The 15758-nt window shown below is 28.1% G+C and overlaps 1 protein-coding gene and 1 long non-coding RNA gene across 2 annotated transcripts in view; both read left to right on the top strand.

Annotated features, from left to right (window-relative positions):
* The first annotated feature begins 2339 nt into the window (after positions 1 to 2339).
* LOC141532456 (uncharacterized) lies at positions 2340 to 3071 on the top strand. The gene has a single exon (XM_074250791.1). It carries the CDS (start codon positions 2340 to 2342, stop codon positions 3069 to 3071), a length of 732 nt encoding a protein of 243 aa, XP_074106892.1.
* Positions 3072 to 6612: 3541 nt separating this feature from the next.
* LOC141532609 (uncharacterized) overlaps positions 6613 to 15758 on the top strand; it is a 243400-nt gene continuing 234254 nt past the window's right edge. Inside the window, exons 1-3 of the long non-coding RNA XR_012480117.1 lie at positions 6613 to 7885; positions 8259 to 8317; positions 8991 to 9056. This is a non-coding gene — a long non-coding RNA (uncharacterized LOC141532609). The remainder of the gene's footprint in view (positions 7886 to 8258; positions 8318 to 8990; positions 9057 to 15758) is intronic.

Below are 15758 nucleotides of genomic sequence, written 5' to 3'. Positions count from 1 at the left end.
TTATTTGTTTCTCATAGAATTTTTTGCAGAAGCTTTGTTTGGATACTTCCGGCCAAATTTTGAAATTTCAGCGGAAATGCCTAAACAAAGCTCCTGTTGAAAAATTCTCTGAAAATCAAAAAAATCTCTTACGCTCAAAATATGCCAGAAAATGCCCAAACATAACTCCTATTAAAAGTGGAAGCCAAAACTCCAATTTTGAGAGGTCCATCATCGAAGTTACATTTTGGAACACCCTAGTAAATACCAATTATTCAAATTGGATATTTAATTGAATGTAACTATCATAAAGGTGTTGACCCTGAGATGTAAATTTTTAAATGCTGTTAATAATAACTCCAATGAAATAATGAAATCTTGAAATTTTTGTTTATGAAGGCGTTTATGTAAGATGCATAAAAAATTTAATAAAAATGTATAGTTATTTAATTAATCTTTTTAATTAGACGATATTTCTGACCGTTAAATAATTAATAATCTCAGCAAATCTTAGCTTGTAGAAAATTTATCTGCAATTATGACTCATAATAAATATAAAATTTATGAAAAATAAATATATACATTTTATGTAAAATATACCAAAATTATTACAGCTAAAGTCAGTTGGTCTGATAGTTGATTATTTAAGAAAAAAATAAAACTACGGTGCACATTGAGATTTGCATTCATATTATGAGGATACAATTTAAATTAAATGAAGTAAACAAAAAATTATATAAATGAAAAATATTCTCGGTTGGTTCAGTATCCCGAGAACAACAGTAGTTGAATAGACGCGCATAATCTGGCGTCATCAAGCAGGGATTTAAAATCCTTTTCACTTGAAAGTTGACATTATTTCACGGCAACAAGAAAGCGAATGAATAATGACGAAAAAAAAGTGTCTGATAGAGATAGAGATAGTAGATGGTGGATTGAAGGTGATGGTGAGTTACGAGAAAAAAAGTGTGATGAAATAAGAGTAAAAAAGTCAGAGACATCTACTACAACACGACAATTCGTAAAGGTACGAGACGTCGCGTCCTAAGAAGCTTATCTGTTGATGATGCACTGTATTTCAACTAATACTCAGACCAAAGCCCTGAGTGTTTCTCCTTGATATCGTGTCGCTTATTTATAACCCTCTATATCTGTATATTACATAATCCTTAATAGATTGTTTCTGTCTAATTATTGACAATTACTTAGTGTTAAACGCGTGTAATCTGTTAAGAAGGGTCAAATAGGATAGAGACGTTCAGGGAGTAAGCACTTTTTATCTTTAATTTCCGGGAATAAATCAAATATTTTCCGACCCAAGGAACTTTGAGATAGAAACTTGATTTTTTTTCAGAAACGGCCAGTTTTAGAACTTTAGGATTTTTTTTATCAAGAATTTTTTTTTCCAATAATCATCTAGCGTGGACTTAGTATAGTGTGGAAAACTAATTACAATTTTTGAACAAGATTCCTCTGGGTAATAAGTTCGAAAATCAATTTTTTTTAATTAATTTATATGTGTACGCGACTGGTACAGGGCAAGGTAGATTATTCGAGACTACTACAGTCAATTTCTTTCAAAAGTCTGACTTGGAAGTACAGTGTCCCTTTTTAGCTTCCACTGACAGTTACTAACTTTGCTACTTCTGCCCCTCTATATTGTTTAATGAATGCCTTTAAAAATTTTGATAAAATTGATATCGGCCTTGATGTCCATCAGATAAACAATGTTGATTGTTTCTCGAAACAATATTCATCAAATAGAGACTGACTTAGAGCACTTTATACACTTATTACACTAAATACGGACTTATTACTACTACTACTACTACTACTACTACTACTACTACTACTACTACTACTACTACTACTACTTATAAGTACTATTGTCAAATTTCATATAACTGTCATTTTTTTTTTCTAATAGAACACGCTTAATAGCTCAGTGTATTGTTTAAAATAAAAATAAAATAAAATCAAATGAGTAGAACATGCTGGTAAAATAATTTTTTAAAATTTGAATTCGATTTAAATATGTAGCAGTTAATGATAAGTAGGGATGTTCATAGTTTTAACCGTAGTTGAACGCTTAAACGTAAACAAGTTAAGTTGTAAGGATTTTTAAATTATTCGAACTGTTTCCGTTATATCTTACTCAAAAAATGTTTGGATAGCTGGTGCAGCGGTTTACGTTAGGTTTTCGTCAGAGAAGCCACCGCTGAGATTATTACCTTCATCTGGCATGGAAGTTTTAAGGAAGAATTTGCAATAACTAGTGCCCACTCATTCATCGCCAAATTCAAATGCAAATGTATCAACTTTCTCAACATCAGTGAATCGGCAGCCACTGAATATTTGTCATGTTAACATTCGTTCGCTCAACAGTAATTTTTGGATCGGCACAGAAATTGGCTGATGTTCATCGTGAAGTAATTCCGAATACTGTTGTTAATGATACTGTTATAGATTATTGTAAATCAGTTAAATATCTAGGAATTATACTTGAAGAAACTTTAACGTGGTCTTTACAAATTACTGATATCTGTAAGCGTAGCATGCGAGTACTTGCTCAATTAAAAATGAATGGAGATGTTTTTTCGTTGCCGATTAGAAAAAGACTAGTTACTACTCTTATTTTCCCAATTTTCGATTACTGTGCAGCTGTTTATACTGATATTACTGGTCAGCAACAGATCAGACTTCAGAGAAAATTAAATGCTTGTGTACGGTATATTGTTAAAATATCTAAGTATGAACATGTCACTCAGTATTATGCCGACCTCCGTTGGCTGACAATTGGTTCCAGACGTAAATTTTTCTTGTCATGTCTTATTTATAAAGCATTGTATCTTAATCAAAAGCCTCTAATTAAGCGAGACTTAAAAATTCTTGAGCCTCGTCTACGCCGAGGCGACATTCGTCAGGACTACCTTGAGTTGCCTCTTTATCACTTTGCAAAATATGAAAAATCATTCTTGATATCTGCGATTAAAACTTGGAATCAATTGTCAGCTTGCTGTACAAGGTTGTCAACGTTTTCAGAATTTCGAACTGCCTGTTATCAATACTTTTTAGAAAATAATAGATTATAATATTAAAACATTACTATTGTGTGCGTTTTGGTGATGATTGAGTGATGCGATATATTATATTATGTTATACATATTATATTGTATTTTATGCGATATAACCGCTTTATATATTATATAATTATATGTAAATTTTTGTATCAATTATGGATGGCCGCAAGGGGTTTCGACTCCATGGCCAATTAAATAAATAATAATAATAATAATAATAATTAAACAAAATTGATATCTTGACGTAGATATCTTTGGATTTTTAGTAATTGCTCTAAATAAAACTTTTCGGATCAAGGTACAGTATTCTCTTTTAGTCATTGTCATGACAAAATTTGTTAGTAGGTTAACAATTCGGTTAAAATGCATGAGTTATCAACTATTCTCGTTAGCTCGATTTAGGTTTATAAATTTATCGAAAGTGTGAATTTGATGGTGCTACAATTAAACACCCAATGATTTGTTTTCGAGATTAAAAATAAATTTAAACTCGAAGTCGAACTTTTGCTCAAGATTATGCTATTTTTATTGATCGATTGACAAAATGGATGAAACAAATATTTTTGGCTCATTGAATTATTCAATTATGACAAAAAATACATGAGCCTGATAATTAAATTTTGTTTTAATACTCTTGTGTCGTATTAATATTATTAATATTCAGTGCTGGTATATTTTTACATTTATTTACGTAAAATTTCGTAAATAAATAGTCAATTTTCTTCTAAAATATTTGACAATTAGTAATAAAAGTATATTCCTGCTTTACAATAGTCGTATCGTAAATTTTTCCAAAAATTTTTTTCCGTTTATGATAAAAAAAATTACTAATTGTAATTATCAAAGTGTAAATTTATAAAATAGATTTTTTTTTAATGTAATTTTAGAATAAATAAAATCATGGTAGATAATTAAATTAGTCGGTTAACGAAGAAAATGAGTTCAAAACAGTGGACCCTGCGGGCTACTGAAGTATAGAAACTTTCATTCACCTTTGACCTCAAAGAGAAGCCCCGACATCCGTTGGAAACTCGAGTTTCGAAAACTGGATATGGATCAATAGTCGATTTTTTTTTTTTTACAACTTAAACCCTAATGCAGATAAAGGGAATTTAAATTACCATTGTTAGTGTCACGACAAAAAATAATTGACTATAGGTGTAAAGACTAATTATTTTTTTTCATCAATAGAGGTGCTATTCTTTAATAAAATTTGATGATAACAATAAAAGATAACTTTAAATCAATTTTAAAAGAAAGTTTCAAGTGTATTCTATTTTACCCTGCAATGAATTGGAAACTAATTTAAAACAGTACTTTACAACTTCTTAAAATACCTTAAAAGTACGAGTGCGATCAAATCATACACTTGTAAACTTTATAACCCATAACTCAGCGATTTCTCTTCCGTTAAATGAAAACTCAAGCAACAAAAACTTTTAAGTTAAATTAGTTTGATGCTTCTGTCAATACTCACGATTATAGAATTTTCATACAAGTATTTTTTAAATATCACAAAAAAAGCATCGCGAAATAAAATTGTTTATGAGAAAATTTTTTTTTGTTGAGCCAAAACAGAAAAAAAAAAATAACATACACAAGCTTTCCTTATACAAGCGCTTCTAAGAGTTTATTTAACCTCGGTTTTTCAACTGTCGTCCAGAAAGTAGCTCGCTTTCATTGCGGAAAACCATTTTCTCTCTTACCACCCACTCATCTCTCCCGGCAAAAGTTGATTCAAGTGAATGCCGTTGGGCAGTAAAACGCGTCGCCATATCTCGGTTGAATTTAAATCTCATACCTGATTCATGTTGTGTTAGTTTATTTTTTTATTATAATATTCAGTTTCTTTATTTTTTATTTATTTATTTATTTATTTATTTATGTATATTCAACTGTGAAAAATCTCATAAATATTTATGAGGGGTCTATATTTATAAATTGACATCGATCAATAATTCTCTTGGCGAGGTGACACTCAAAATTATTTTTTATGGAATAACTCAATTGTTAAAAATGAAATTAAAATTTTTAATCAATTGTTGAAACGTGAAACGATCCGTAATGGAGCAAAATATTTTTTTCTAAATTTTCAGGTTTAGAGGCATAATTTGTGCTAAGTTCATTTTTTTTTACTATTTAATTGAAATTATAAATTATTTAAAGCAAAGTTTTTATTGAAAATTTAGAAACATTTTTTTTTAGATCTAGAAAACTTAAAACGTCACATATTAGTAAATAAAAAAGATCTTTGATAAATATAAACACAAACATAAAGCCTATAGCAACATAATAATTATCATCAGAACAATTAACGAAACATCTTTTTATCTTAACACAATTCTAATGCAAAATGACGAAGAAAAGAAACACATATTTTCAAACGAAAGAAATAAAGTGTTTTTTTTTTTTTTTTTTTTTTTTTACTTTAAATATCCGGAAGTTAATTTTTATGATGAACCCCTAAGACAAAATATAAAAATGCTTAAAATAAATAGGGCCCTAAAAATCACTACCCATCGATGTTCCACGTAAAACTCTCTCAGAATCATTTTTCCTTACAGACATTGTCTTTTATCTCTATTGGAAACGATCCCTTGATCAATTTTATAGTAGATATGACTTTAATTTTTGGATTTTTAAAATCTTCTCGTGTTACGTAGGACGCATAGAACGGATATTCTTTGAAAAGCCGAAACGCCAGGTTTAGAATTATCATACTTGAAATGGCCAAATTTAAAATCTATTTCTTTCAGACTCTTTTCAAAAAGCTTTAATTCAATAGATGTAAGCAAAACTCTAAATTTTGCTTTTGCTTCAACTGGGCCTTCTTTGTCATTAAAAAGAGTCCATATGTCTACCATACACTGGTAAGTTGCAGATAAGGCTTTCAACAATTTAATTTGTTTCATGTCCAATTCTGCCATTTTCTGCAACGTTAACAATTTTAACAGACTTGTTATTATCTCTCATCTGTCCCAAGACAAAATCTACATAAGAACAAAATAAACGAAATGAACTTACTTGCATAATTACAATAACTATCCGAGATTTCAGTCAATCAAACTCTTGAGTAGATTTTCTTATCTAGTACGATGTACAGCGACCGAAAATTTTTTAGTAGTACTACACATGCACTTAATTGACTATGGAGTTGAATTTTTTATATTCAATAGTATTTGTCATAAGAGATCTATTAAGAAAGTAATGAAGTACTCACCGGTTCTGCTTGCTTCTGTAGATATTACTTTTTGGTTACAGTTTTTGAAACTGGCCGAGTGTACTGTCCTACCTGAAAAAAATTTTTTATAAATTGGGCTTTTGGAAAACATTTCTTGAAAGCAATTAAATTATTAAAAAAAAAAAATTAATTAAAAAGTTTCACATGTGAAAATTAATAAAAATTACAAGTGAAAATTTTTAGAGGCATTTTTGTATTGAAATTGATTTGTTGAAAAAATTTTTAAAATTAACAGCTGACCGTTAGCTTCAGTATCATATCTGTCAACTCAATCATCATTTAATTATTGCTATTTGTATTTCATCAACTTACCTTATTTGTATAACCCACTAATTATATCATTACTTTAGAATTTCTAAAAACATTAAAACTCACGACACGTATCATTAGTACTTCAAATAAAATTAAAAAAACTAGATTAATTATTTAATTAATTATTTCCGCACAATATTGGTATGTAAACGTTGTTTAACAATAATATTTATATTACTTTATCAAGATGTTGAAAGAAACAACAATGAGTCGTTAGTTTTCAAGCCAGCTGACTGAAGTTGGCGACAAAAGCGCTTGTAGTTTCTATTCCCGACGTTAGAGGTCACGCGCGATAAAATTTAAATTGGTTGGCCGGTTGATCGAGTCTCTCATTGGTCGATTTTAAATTCTAGCCGTTACTTTACAGGAGTAGTTCTTATTTTGCTCACCAGCTTTCAGCAGCATCGAAGTAGCAACGAGATTGTTCTCGAATCATCAGCCGGGTGATTTTTGTTGATTTAATAATTAAATACTTGATTAAAATAAAAAACAATTGTGTGAAAATAAACAATAGTACTATTGAAATAATAATAATAATAACAGCATTATTGAAATAATAATAAAACATAAAAGTTTTTAGTAGCGTCGCCAACGATATTGCAAGGCATTAGACAATGCGTTAGCTATTGGTAAAGTAAAAAAAAAATAAGATTTGTTTTCATTTTAAGTTACGAAATAAATAAATTAGTGAAATGAAATGGATTGTTATTTTTATATTATGTTAACTCCGGTCGAGTGTCAGATGAATTCGTGGAAAAATCGATCGATAAATTTGTTGGAACTAAAGGTTTGAAATTTCAAACCCGGGCATCGATACAGAGTATACTAATAATAGTAAAGTTAGCCGACATTTTTGATTGTTTCATCTTGCTTTATTTACTAAATTATAACTAAAAAATATTTTTAAAAATTTTCATTTATAGTTTTTTGAGTTCTTAACAAATGAAAAAAATTTTTTTTTTATTTTTTTGTAATAATTTTTTAACAAAAAAAATCATAACAATTTTTAGATGTCAGCTGACTTTATTTTCATAGTATACTATTGTCATTATTATTATTTTTTTTTTTTACGTAACGTTAGATCGCGAAGTGAAGTAAAGTGAAATGAAGAAAATTATTTTTAGAGTGTGATATTGTAGTTGAGTTTTATTATTTATTTGTGATAGTGTAATTATAGTTAGTGTCAGTGGAGTGCTTAAGTTCGTTTTGGATTTATTTGAAAAAATTAGTGCATTGATTTTTAACATATCACATTATAATTAACTAGCAACTGGTGAGTGCTTTTTACTAACCTAAAAATTTAATTGGAAATAGAAATTAATTGAATAATTTTTTTTACCTAACCTTAAAATCAATTATGTCATTAAACTGAAATAAAACCTGATATTTTATAATACTGAAGTTAGCGGTCAGCTGTCAATTTTAAAAATTTTTTTAACAAATCAATTATAAAAAAAAAATTGTTTCTAAAAATTTTCACTTGTAATTTTTATTAATTTTCACATGTGGAATTCTTTGATTTAATTTTTTTTATAATAATTGCATTATTACAAAATTTTAAAATAATTTTTAATGTCTGCCAATTTCAATGTCATGATATTTTTTAAATATTCACACTTTTAATTTTTTTATAATTTTTTTCACAGGTGTTTTGGCTGCGACATTCATTAAATTGGAGAAGCGGATATTTTGTGATACAAAAATGGTATATTGCAAGAACAGTCGACAAGTTTTGGTTTTGCCTTAGTAGATTTAATGGTTGTTATGAAAATACCAATATAAAGATTTTGTGCAATTTAAATAATTATTTTTAACAAGTTTGATTTCTTTCATATACTTTTTTTTTTTAATGTTTGCTAAGTTAATAATGACAGATAAGATACATATTTGTGTTAAAAAAATATGTGTTAAAAAAATTCATTTGGATAATTTAAAATTATTACATATGAATGATTAAAATTCTGTGCATGAAAAAAAAATTCATTTTAAAAAAAATTCGAATGTCCGAAGTTTCAAGTATTTAAAATAATAAATTAAGCAGATTCTAATGATTTTTTTTATTTTAATATTTAAAAATTTTTTTAAGTGCTTTCAGTAGTTGAACAGTCACTTAAACAGTAATTAATAATCTGCATAGATCACGTTTTTAAATTGTTTGTATGTATTTATATAAAATGATTTCTTTTAAAAATGATAAAAGTTGCTATATATTTATGACTGTAAATCTAGCAGTAATTTGATAAATTATTATTTTTTAAATTTGTTAAATAATTTATAGCAAAATGATTTGAACATGATTTTTAAATTAATTAAATATTCATAATTTTAGTATTGTTGAATATTTTGTTAAAAAAATTTTTGACTGTCTGCTGTTTTAGTTTCACAAATATCTTCTTTTTCCAATTGTACAAACTATTGTCTTCATCATCACAAGCCAACAGTCGGTGAGTAATTTAAAAGAATTATTAACACTAAAATGTATTTGATTCCAATTATTAAAACCAAAATGTTAGTGAAGGTAGGAATAAGAGCATTAAATTTAAATTGAACGTGAGGTGCTATATCAGAATACTAAAATAACTACTGTTTTCTTGCAGATTAATATGGTATTAACTTGACAAGAATTTTGTGATTTTAATTAAAAGATCACAAATATTTCGTTTTATGGTTTTGTTTTATTGATTACTGACGATTCCTTTACATTCACTTAATAGGTATATAAGTCGGTAAAGGTCAGGTATAAGATGCTCGGCGAGCTTGGTCATAGGTTTGTCAGTAAGCAAAGCGCTCGGCGAGCGTGGTCAATGGTAACTTGGTAACTGAGACGCTCGGCGAGCATGCTCAATGGTTTTTTGGTAACTGAGGTGCTCGGCGAGCGTGCTCATGGTAACTGAAGCGCTCGGCGAGCGTGTTCAAAGGTAACTATCTTACTAGATTTTTCGTCCAACTATCGTCAGTCAGAGAGTGCAATTTTGGGAAGGGTATTTTGGTTTTTGGTTGGTGGAAAATAACTAGGGTTGGGGAATTATTGCTAAACGAGAGGATCCTGGAAAGGGTATTATTTATTTAACGCAGGGTTGTTTAAACGAAGCGTGGGAAGGTTTGCTAAGTTGGAAAATAGTCTGGTAAACATCTGATAAACAGATGGGTTGTAAAATTTTGACCGTTTGAGTCGAAGGTTAGTCTCAGTCATTAAAGGGATTATTTTACAATAGGAATTACTTGAGTTGGACTGTCATAAATTTCCGAATTTTAAGTTTTATAACGTCTTTGTGAAAGTCTGTCGAAATATTTTAGAAAACATGAGTAGACTTAAAAATACATCACAATTTTCTCTTAACTTATAAAAAACTAAAGTATATAACTGAACAACTACTCATTTACTGATCGAATCCTCTTCTTAGATATTTATAGAGATCTTATCTTACCATGAATAACGAATGATTTCTCAAGATATATTGCTCTAATTTTTTAATGAATCTTTGAATAGCAAAATTGATGTCACAAATCTTAATATTAAAATAGAGATGAAATGTATGTGAAACCAATTTATTCGTGATATGATTGGTTGAAAATAACTATTCTCATTATGATTGGTTGAAAGTGAATATAATATACATAAACGACACATAAATATATCAAACAAATATGAGGCGCGCGCTTGCGCGCGCAAATTTAAATTCTAGTCCCATAATAAAATTGAGATGAAATGTATGTGGCATCAATTTATTCGTCATGTGATTGGTCGAATATATCATAAGCATGAAAATATATGCAAACTGTATATTCCGGCGCGCGCTTGCGCGCGCAAATTTGAATTCTAGTACTAAATAAAAACTCTAAGTTATCTAAGTTTAAACAATAATAATAATATGTGACATAAATATTAAAAAATGTGCAAGTGCCAGTTTAAATACACTTTTCTTGGCACTCTCTTTTATTTCAGAGACGTGTATTATATACACAAACCATTCCACGATAACTCTGTCGGCTACTATACCTTAAACACGAATCTTTACCAGCATGACCTAATTCTCATTTGCAAATTAAGGTGGTTCTATTCTAAGTGAGAGAAAATCTCGACGTACAAACATCCAACGCTAGAGAGAATTCAGTGTCCACTGGTTTTACCGTCACGACATCTTTTTGTTTAATGCGATATTTCTTCATGTAGTTATACCGTTGTTTTTTTGCTTTTTTTTTTTTTTTTTTTTTTCAAATTTAAAATTTCATGTATTCTACGAGAAAATTGAAATATCAAATTAATTGCAGATCTAAAACAATGATATCAGATTCCGTAATAATCCTATAATATGAATCTCTGACCGCAATGATGAAACATAATAGCGCTCACCTGTATCTCGATTTCGTTAGAGTAGGTATTAAAGTTTTAGTGATTTTACATTTTTTGGTTTTAAGTTGTAACATTAAACAAATTATTTCCGATAAAATGGATTAGTCTTGAGGGAAGAATTACGTGGGTAAATATATATGTATGAGCGAACATGTGTACACATATAAATACATGAACAAAAGCAAATAAACGGGTATTAGAAAAAAAAAAAATACCAAAAAAAAGTTTGAACCCAAGTGACGAGATGACGTACCGTGAAATAGTACTCACTCGTATGCAGTAGAAAATAGCACTTGGTTGTCGAGCTTCATGGAACAAAAGACCAATTAAGCTCAATACAACTACATTGTCTCTCGGTCATTTTTTTCCATTTTTTTCAATCTCCCCTCTTTCTTTCGGTGGCTACCTCTAATTTTTTTTCATCCGTATGACGGCACACTATTACTAGCAATAATAAAGCCTTTGTGCGTGAAATATACTCGATATTTAATTTAACATTATACTTATTTTTGAGAGAATAATTCAAAAAGATAGAAAAATTCTATTTAGTTTTTGATACAGACAACCGTTTTAAATTTAATATTGATTTTGATTCCAACGTTTTTGTGTCAATTGTTACGTGAAAAAAAACTTATAGTTGTATAAAATTGCTTTTTTTCAGTTGTTCATACACTTGACTATTGCAGAAAAACTCACTATATCAATTGACAAATATTTTTTGAAGTATTGAAAAAGTAGAAGCTATTGTTTTTACAAAAAAGTAAATGAATGAATGTTCAGAAGTAAAATAATTTTTAGCGTGGATGGATAATATTTAGTTTTGTCATTTTGAAAGTATTTTTTAACAATTAAACTCGAGTTTAAATGATAAATAATGAAGATAAATTATATGATATTACTTTTATAATTAATGAGCAAAAAATAATGAAAAGTTTAACTTATTTTTAAGTGCAAATTTGATAAATATCGGCATAATATCTTATATGTTAATTTAATATTAAAAACCATACTTAAAATTTACATAACTCAAAAAAAAAGCATAAAAGTTTAAAATTAAAAAAAAATTTTTGGAGAAAAAAACTTTATCGTTTTCTTTTAATTTTAATACTGTCTCTGATTAATTTTGATATTACAAATGTATTATTATATACAATTTCATAAAAGTTTAAAAAATCCACAAATTTTTAATTTTTTTAGATTAAAGAATAGTCAAAATAATTAATCACTCAAAATTTTTATATTGCGCTCTCCTCAAGAATCTATCAAGTTAAAAAGTACGATATTCTATTAGTCTACCATTTTAAGGAATATTTTTAATTTTTATGCTGACGAATATTTTGAAATTTTCATGAAAAATATAATATCCAATAAGTCGGATTTTTGTCAATAAACACGTGAAGTAAAAAAGAAGTTTTAAAGCTAGATAAAATTTTATATAAATACCAAACTTGACAAGTGTTCCATCACAGAAACAGACACTCTTAAAACAATGAACAATCTAAATAGTTTCAGGTAAAATTATTTATTCTTGTTCTTGGCAACTAACGAGAAGACATAACAAACCACTCATCTGTTAGACTGTTGGTTTGGAAATTCTGTAAAATTAGTACACTAACGTAAGGTACGCGCGAAGAACTCTGTGGTCGAACTTACGACTCTTGAATTAAGTTCTGCACGAATTTATGTTAATCGCTGTCCTTTAACTTTACTCGTGGGATCAAGATTTTGCCAAGGAAGTTACCAAGTGCCGCTTTCACGCTTTTGTGTGCATGAGTATAGCGACAACTTAACTTTAATTTCATGTTATTTATTTCCTTTATTCTATTCTATTCTCATTAAAAAAGAAAAGTAGATGAATCTCAGAAACATTTACATTCTACATATAGCATTAAATTACACGCCCTAGAGCCCGGTATAACTCTTTGTTTTATAATTAAACTATTTAGCGAAATATGTTTAATAACTTTTAGTTATCATTGTTTATTCTTATCAGCATATATCATACTGAAGATTCGAAATAATTAATATTAAACTTTGTTATAACGTATCAAAATGTTTCACCAGTGTTTTTAGTGATGGGAAAAGTAAATACATGCTTTACATAAATTGCATTGATGGCATTGTTCAGCAAATTTTGAGTCATGCATGACTAAATCGCGGTTCGAGATATCCATTATATTATCAGCTTTCATTTTACGCCATATATTATCATAATAAATAATAATGATAATAATAAATTTTTGGGCCAATTATTTGTGATAATTTCATTTTACTTTAATTGACGCTTAACTGAGAGTGTGTTTAATATCCGGAAGAGAAACTTTTCATTTGAGTTTTCAAATTTTGGCGAGATAATGAAGCTATTCAGTTAAGACTTTATCTCGATAATTAAAAGTTGTATAAATATGAAAAAAAAAAAAAAAAAAAAAAAAAACGTCATTCTTAAAATTTTTTTGACTCACAATCATTCAGATTTTGCATAATAAAAACTTTATCTTACTCTGTTATATGTTATCGCTTATCGAGCAACATCACAAGATTAATTTGTTGAGGCTAACTGAACTTTGTAAGATTATAAACTTTGAAAATTCACAGTACTGGCGCAATATCAGTTAACTTCATAGATTTTAATACCAGTAAGTGACTCCAGAATGTTGCGAAGCAAAAAAAAAATATAATTAATTTCTGGAGCAGCGCACTCGAGTAGTAAACGACAGATCACTGGTTCGGTTCCATCCCGTTTTTTTTTCTTCTATATTTAAATTACTCTTTTTCGCTATTCAATGATTGCGTATCCTTTCTGCAGAACTCAGTCAACCGAATAACGTCAATCAATAATTATCTTTGTTTACGATTTTTGACGAGAGGACTTTTTATACTCGATTCATATTCATTTAACTATATACAGTTAAAACTATATAGTAAAATTTGCACAGATTCTGGTTACTTTTTAGTATTTCAAATAGTACGTCGGACTCTGAGGTAACATAACATTAAATAATACGAAATAATGAAATAATAATATATGAAAGCCAGCATTTATAATTTAATACTGAAAAAAATGATTTGTAGTGGTTACGTAGTAGATAACGACCGTTACTATTTAAAAACTATCCTTTTAAATAATAAAAAGCGCTAAGTCAATAATTATAGTTTCGTTTTTGTTGTTCCGTATTTTTTTCCTGTTGAATTTTTTTGCAATTAAATACGATGCGTGTTTAATTCAATTATCATGTTGTTTTCGCTCCGAATCATATCAAAAAATTTACTTCTACTTCGTAGAACACAATTAAAAAGTATCTTTTGATTCATTTACGAAGTTAGCTCGTTATAAATTCTTTTTAGCTTAGAATAATTATTTAAAAAGTGAATTCTTAATTGAAATAAATATGTATGTACAATTATCTTGAAATTTTTAATAAATTCATTAATCTGCGTAGCTAATTATTAACCAGCCTCGGTTGACAATTATCTCCCGGCTATCTATTCTAAGGCGTGCTCGGTACCGTCGACAAACCGTACTCACATTTACTTTATCTAACAAACTCTTACTCCTTCAAAACTCTACGTCAACTCTCATTCGTGAGGATACTAGTCTACTTATTATTATTATTGAAGACTACTTTATCGACACGAAAAATCCATCTAAGAAAATATAAAAACTAATCTCCAGTGACAACCGACAATTTTTGTTTCAATTTTTTTGCATTTTTAGTGTAAAAACGCCTGTGAGAATTCTCTACCTATCGCTAATCCAGTTGGTCACGACGTATTCACTGAATCATAAAATTAACTTTAATTTTATGATGAGGAAGATACTTGAAAAGAGAAATTATTAATGAACATAGTTAATACATTTTTTAGTCGTGGCTCATAATATTTACTTTTAAAGTTTACAAAGGTGTACTAATAAAAGTTAACTTGATTCAAAAGAACAAGTTCTTTGCTCAAGAATTTATGCTCTTTTTTTGAGGTCTTCAGTTTTCTTAATTCAAGAAATTCACTCTTGAGTCAACCTAGTACTTCGATTTCTGCTATTTAAACTATACCTTTACAATTCTCAATAATTATTAAGAATTTTCTTAAATTTTATTTTTTTAAATGCTTCTGTTAACAAGATTTATGTTATTGGATAACGAATTTAATTATATTTCACAAAGATAATATCCTGTTGTGCAAAGTTTTAGAATTTCTCATCCTAAGAAAACAGTTTTTAAGATTAAAAATTCTTGAATCAACTTATAAGGTTCTCTTCAAAATAATTTTCTTTGATCAATGACATTTCTCATGAATCGAGTAATTTTTCTTTCATTGCATTATTAAATTTGGCATCATTGAAAAGGTCTTAACCCAAATTGGTGTTTTTTTTTTTTTTTTTTTTTTTTTTAATTACATTTTTCATTCAATTTTTGATAATTACATTTTTCTTTCAATTTTTGATAATTAATCTCATAATAAGCTATTTGTTAATAATATGATTAAAAACATTGAAAAATTTTTAAGCCAACGTTTTTTCAATTATAATTTTCATATACCGGCAGTTACATATCTATTTATTTTTTTTTTCCATGATTTTGAATCTGTTTTTATAGAAAAAGCGGAATTGTTTACTGTGAAGATAAATCAAATTTTTAAGCTCTTTTTTTTACATTAAATATTACATACTATAACGATCGGAATAACATTCAAAGAAAACAAAATAATAATTGAACAGGATGATAATACATTTCATGTTTATTAAGCTTCAAATATCGGTAATACGATTATCACAAGTGAAAGAGTTAAAATACTG

This window comes from Cotesia typhae, unplaced genomic scaffold, assembly GCF_013202065.1.
Source record: "Cotesia typhae breed Kobodo isofemale line unplaced genomic scaffold, CoteBio_Ctyphae contig_65, whole genome shotgun sequence".
Lineage (NCBI taxonomy): Eukaryota > Metazoa > Arthropoda > Insecta > Hymenoptera > Braconidae > Cotesia > Cotesia typhae.
The sequence above is the reverse complement of the archived record's forward strand: the minus strand, read 5'-3'. Positions and strand labels throughout refer to the sequence as shown.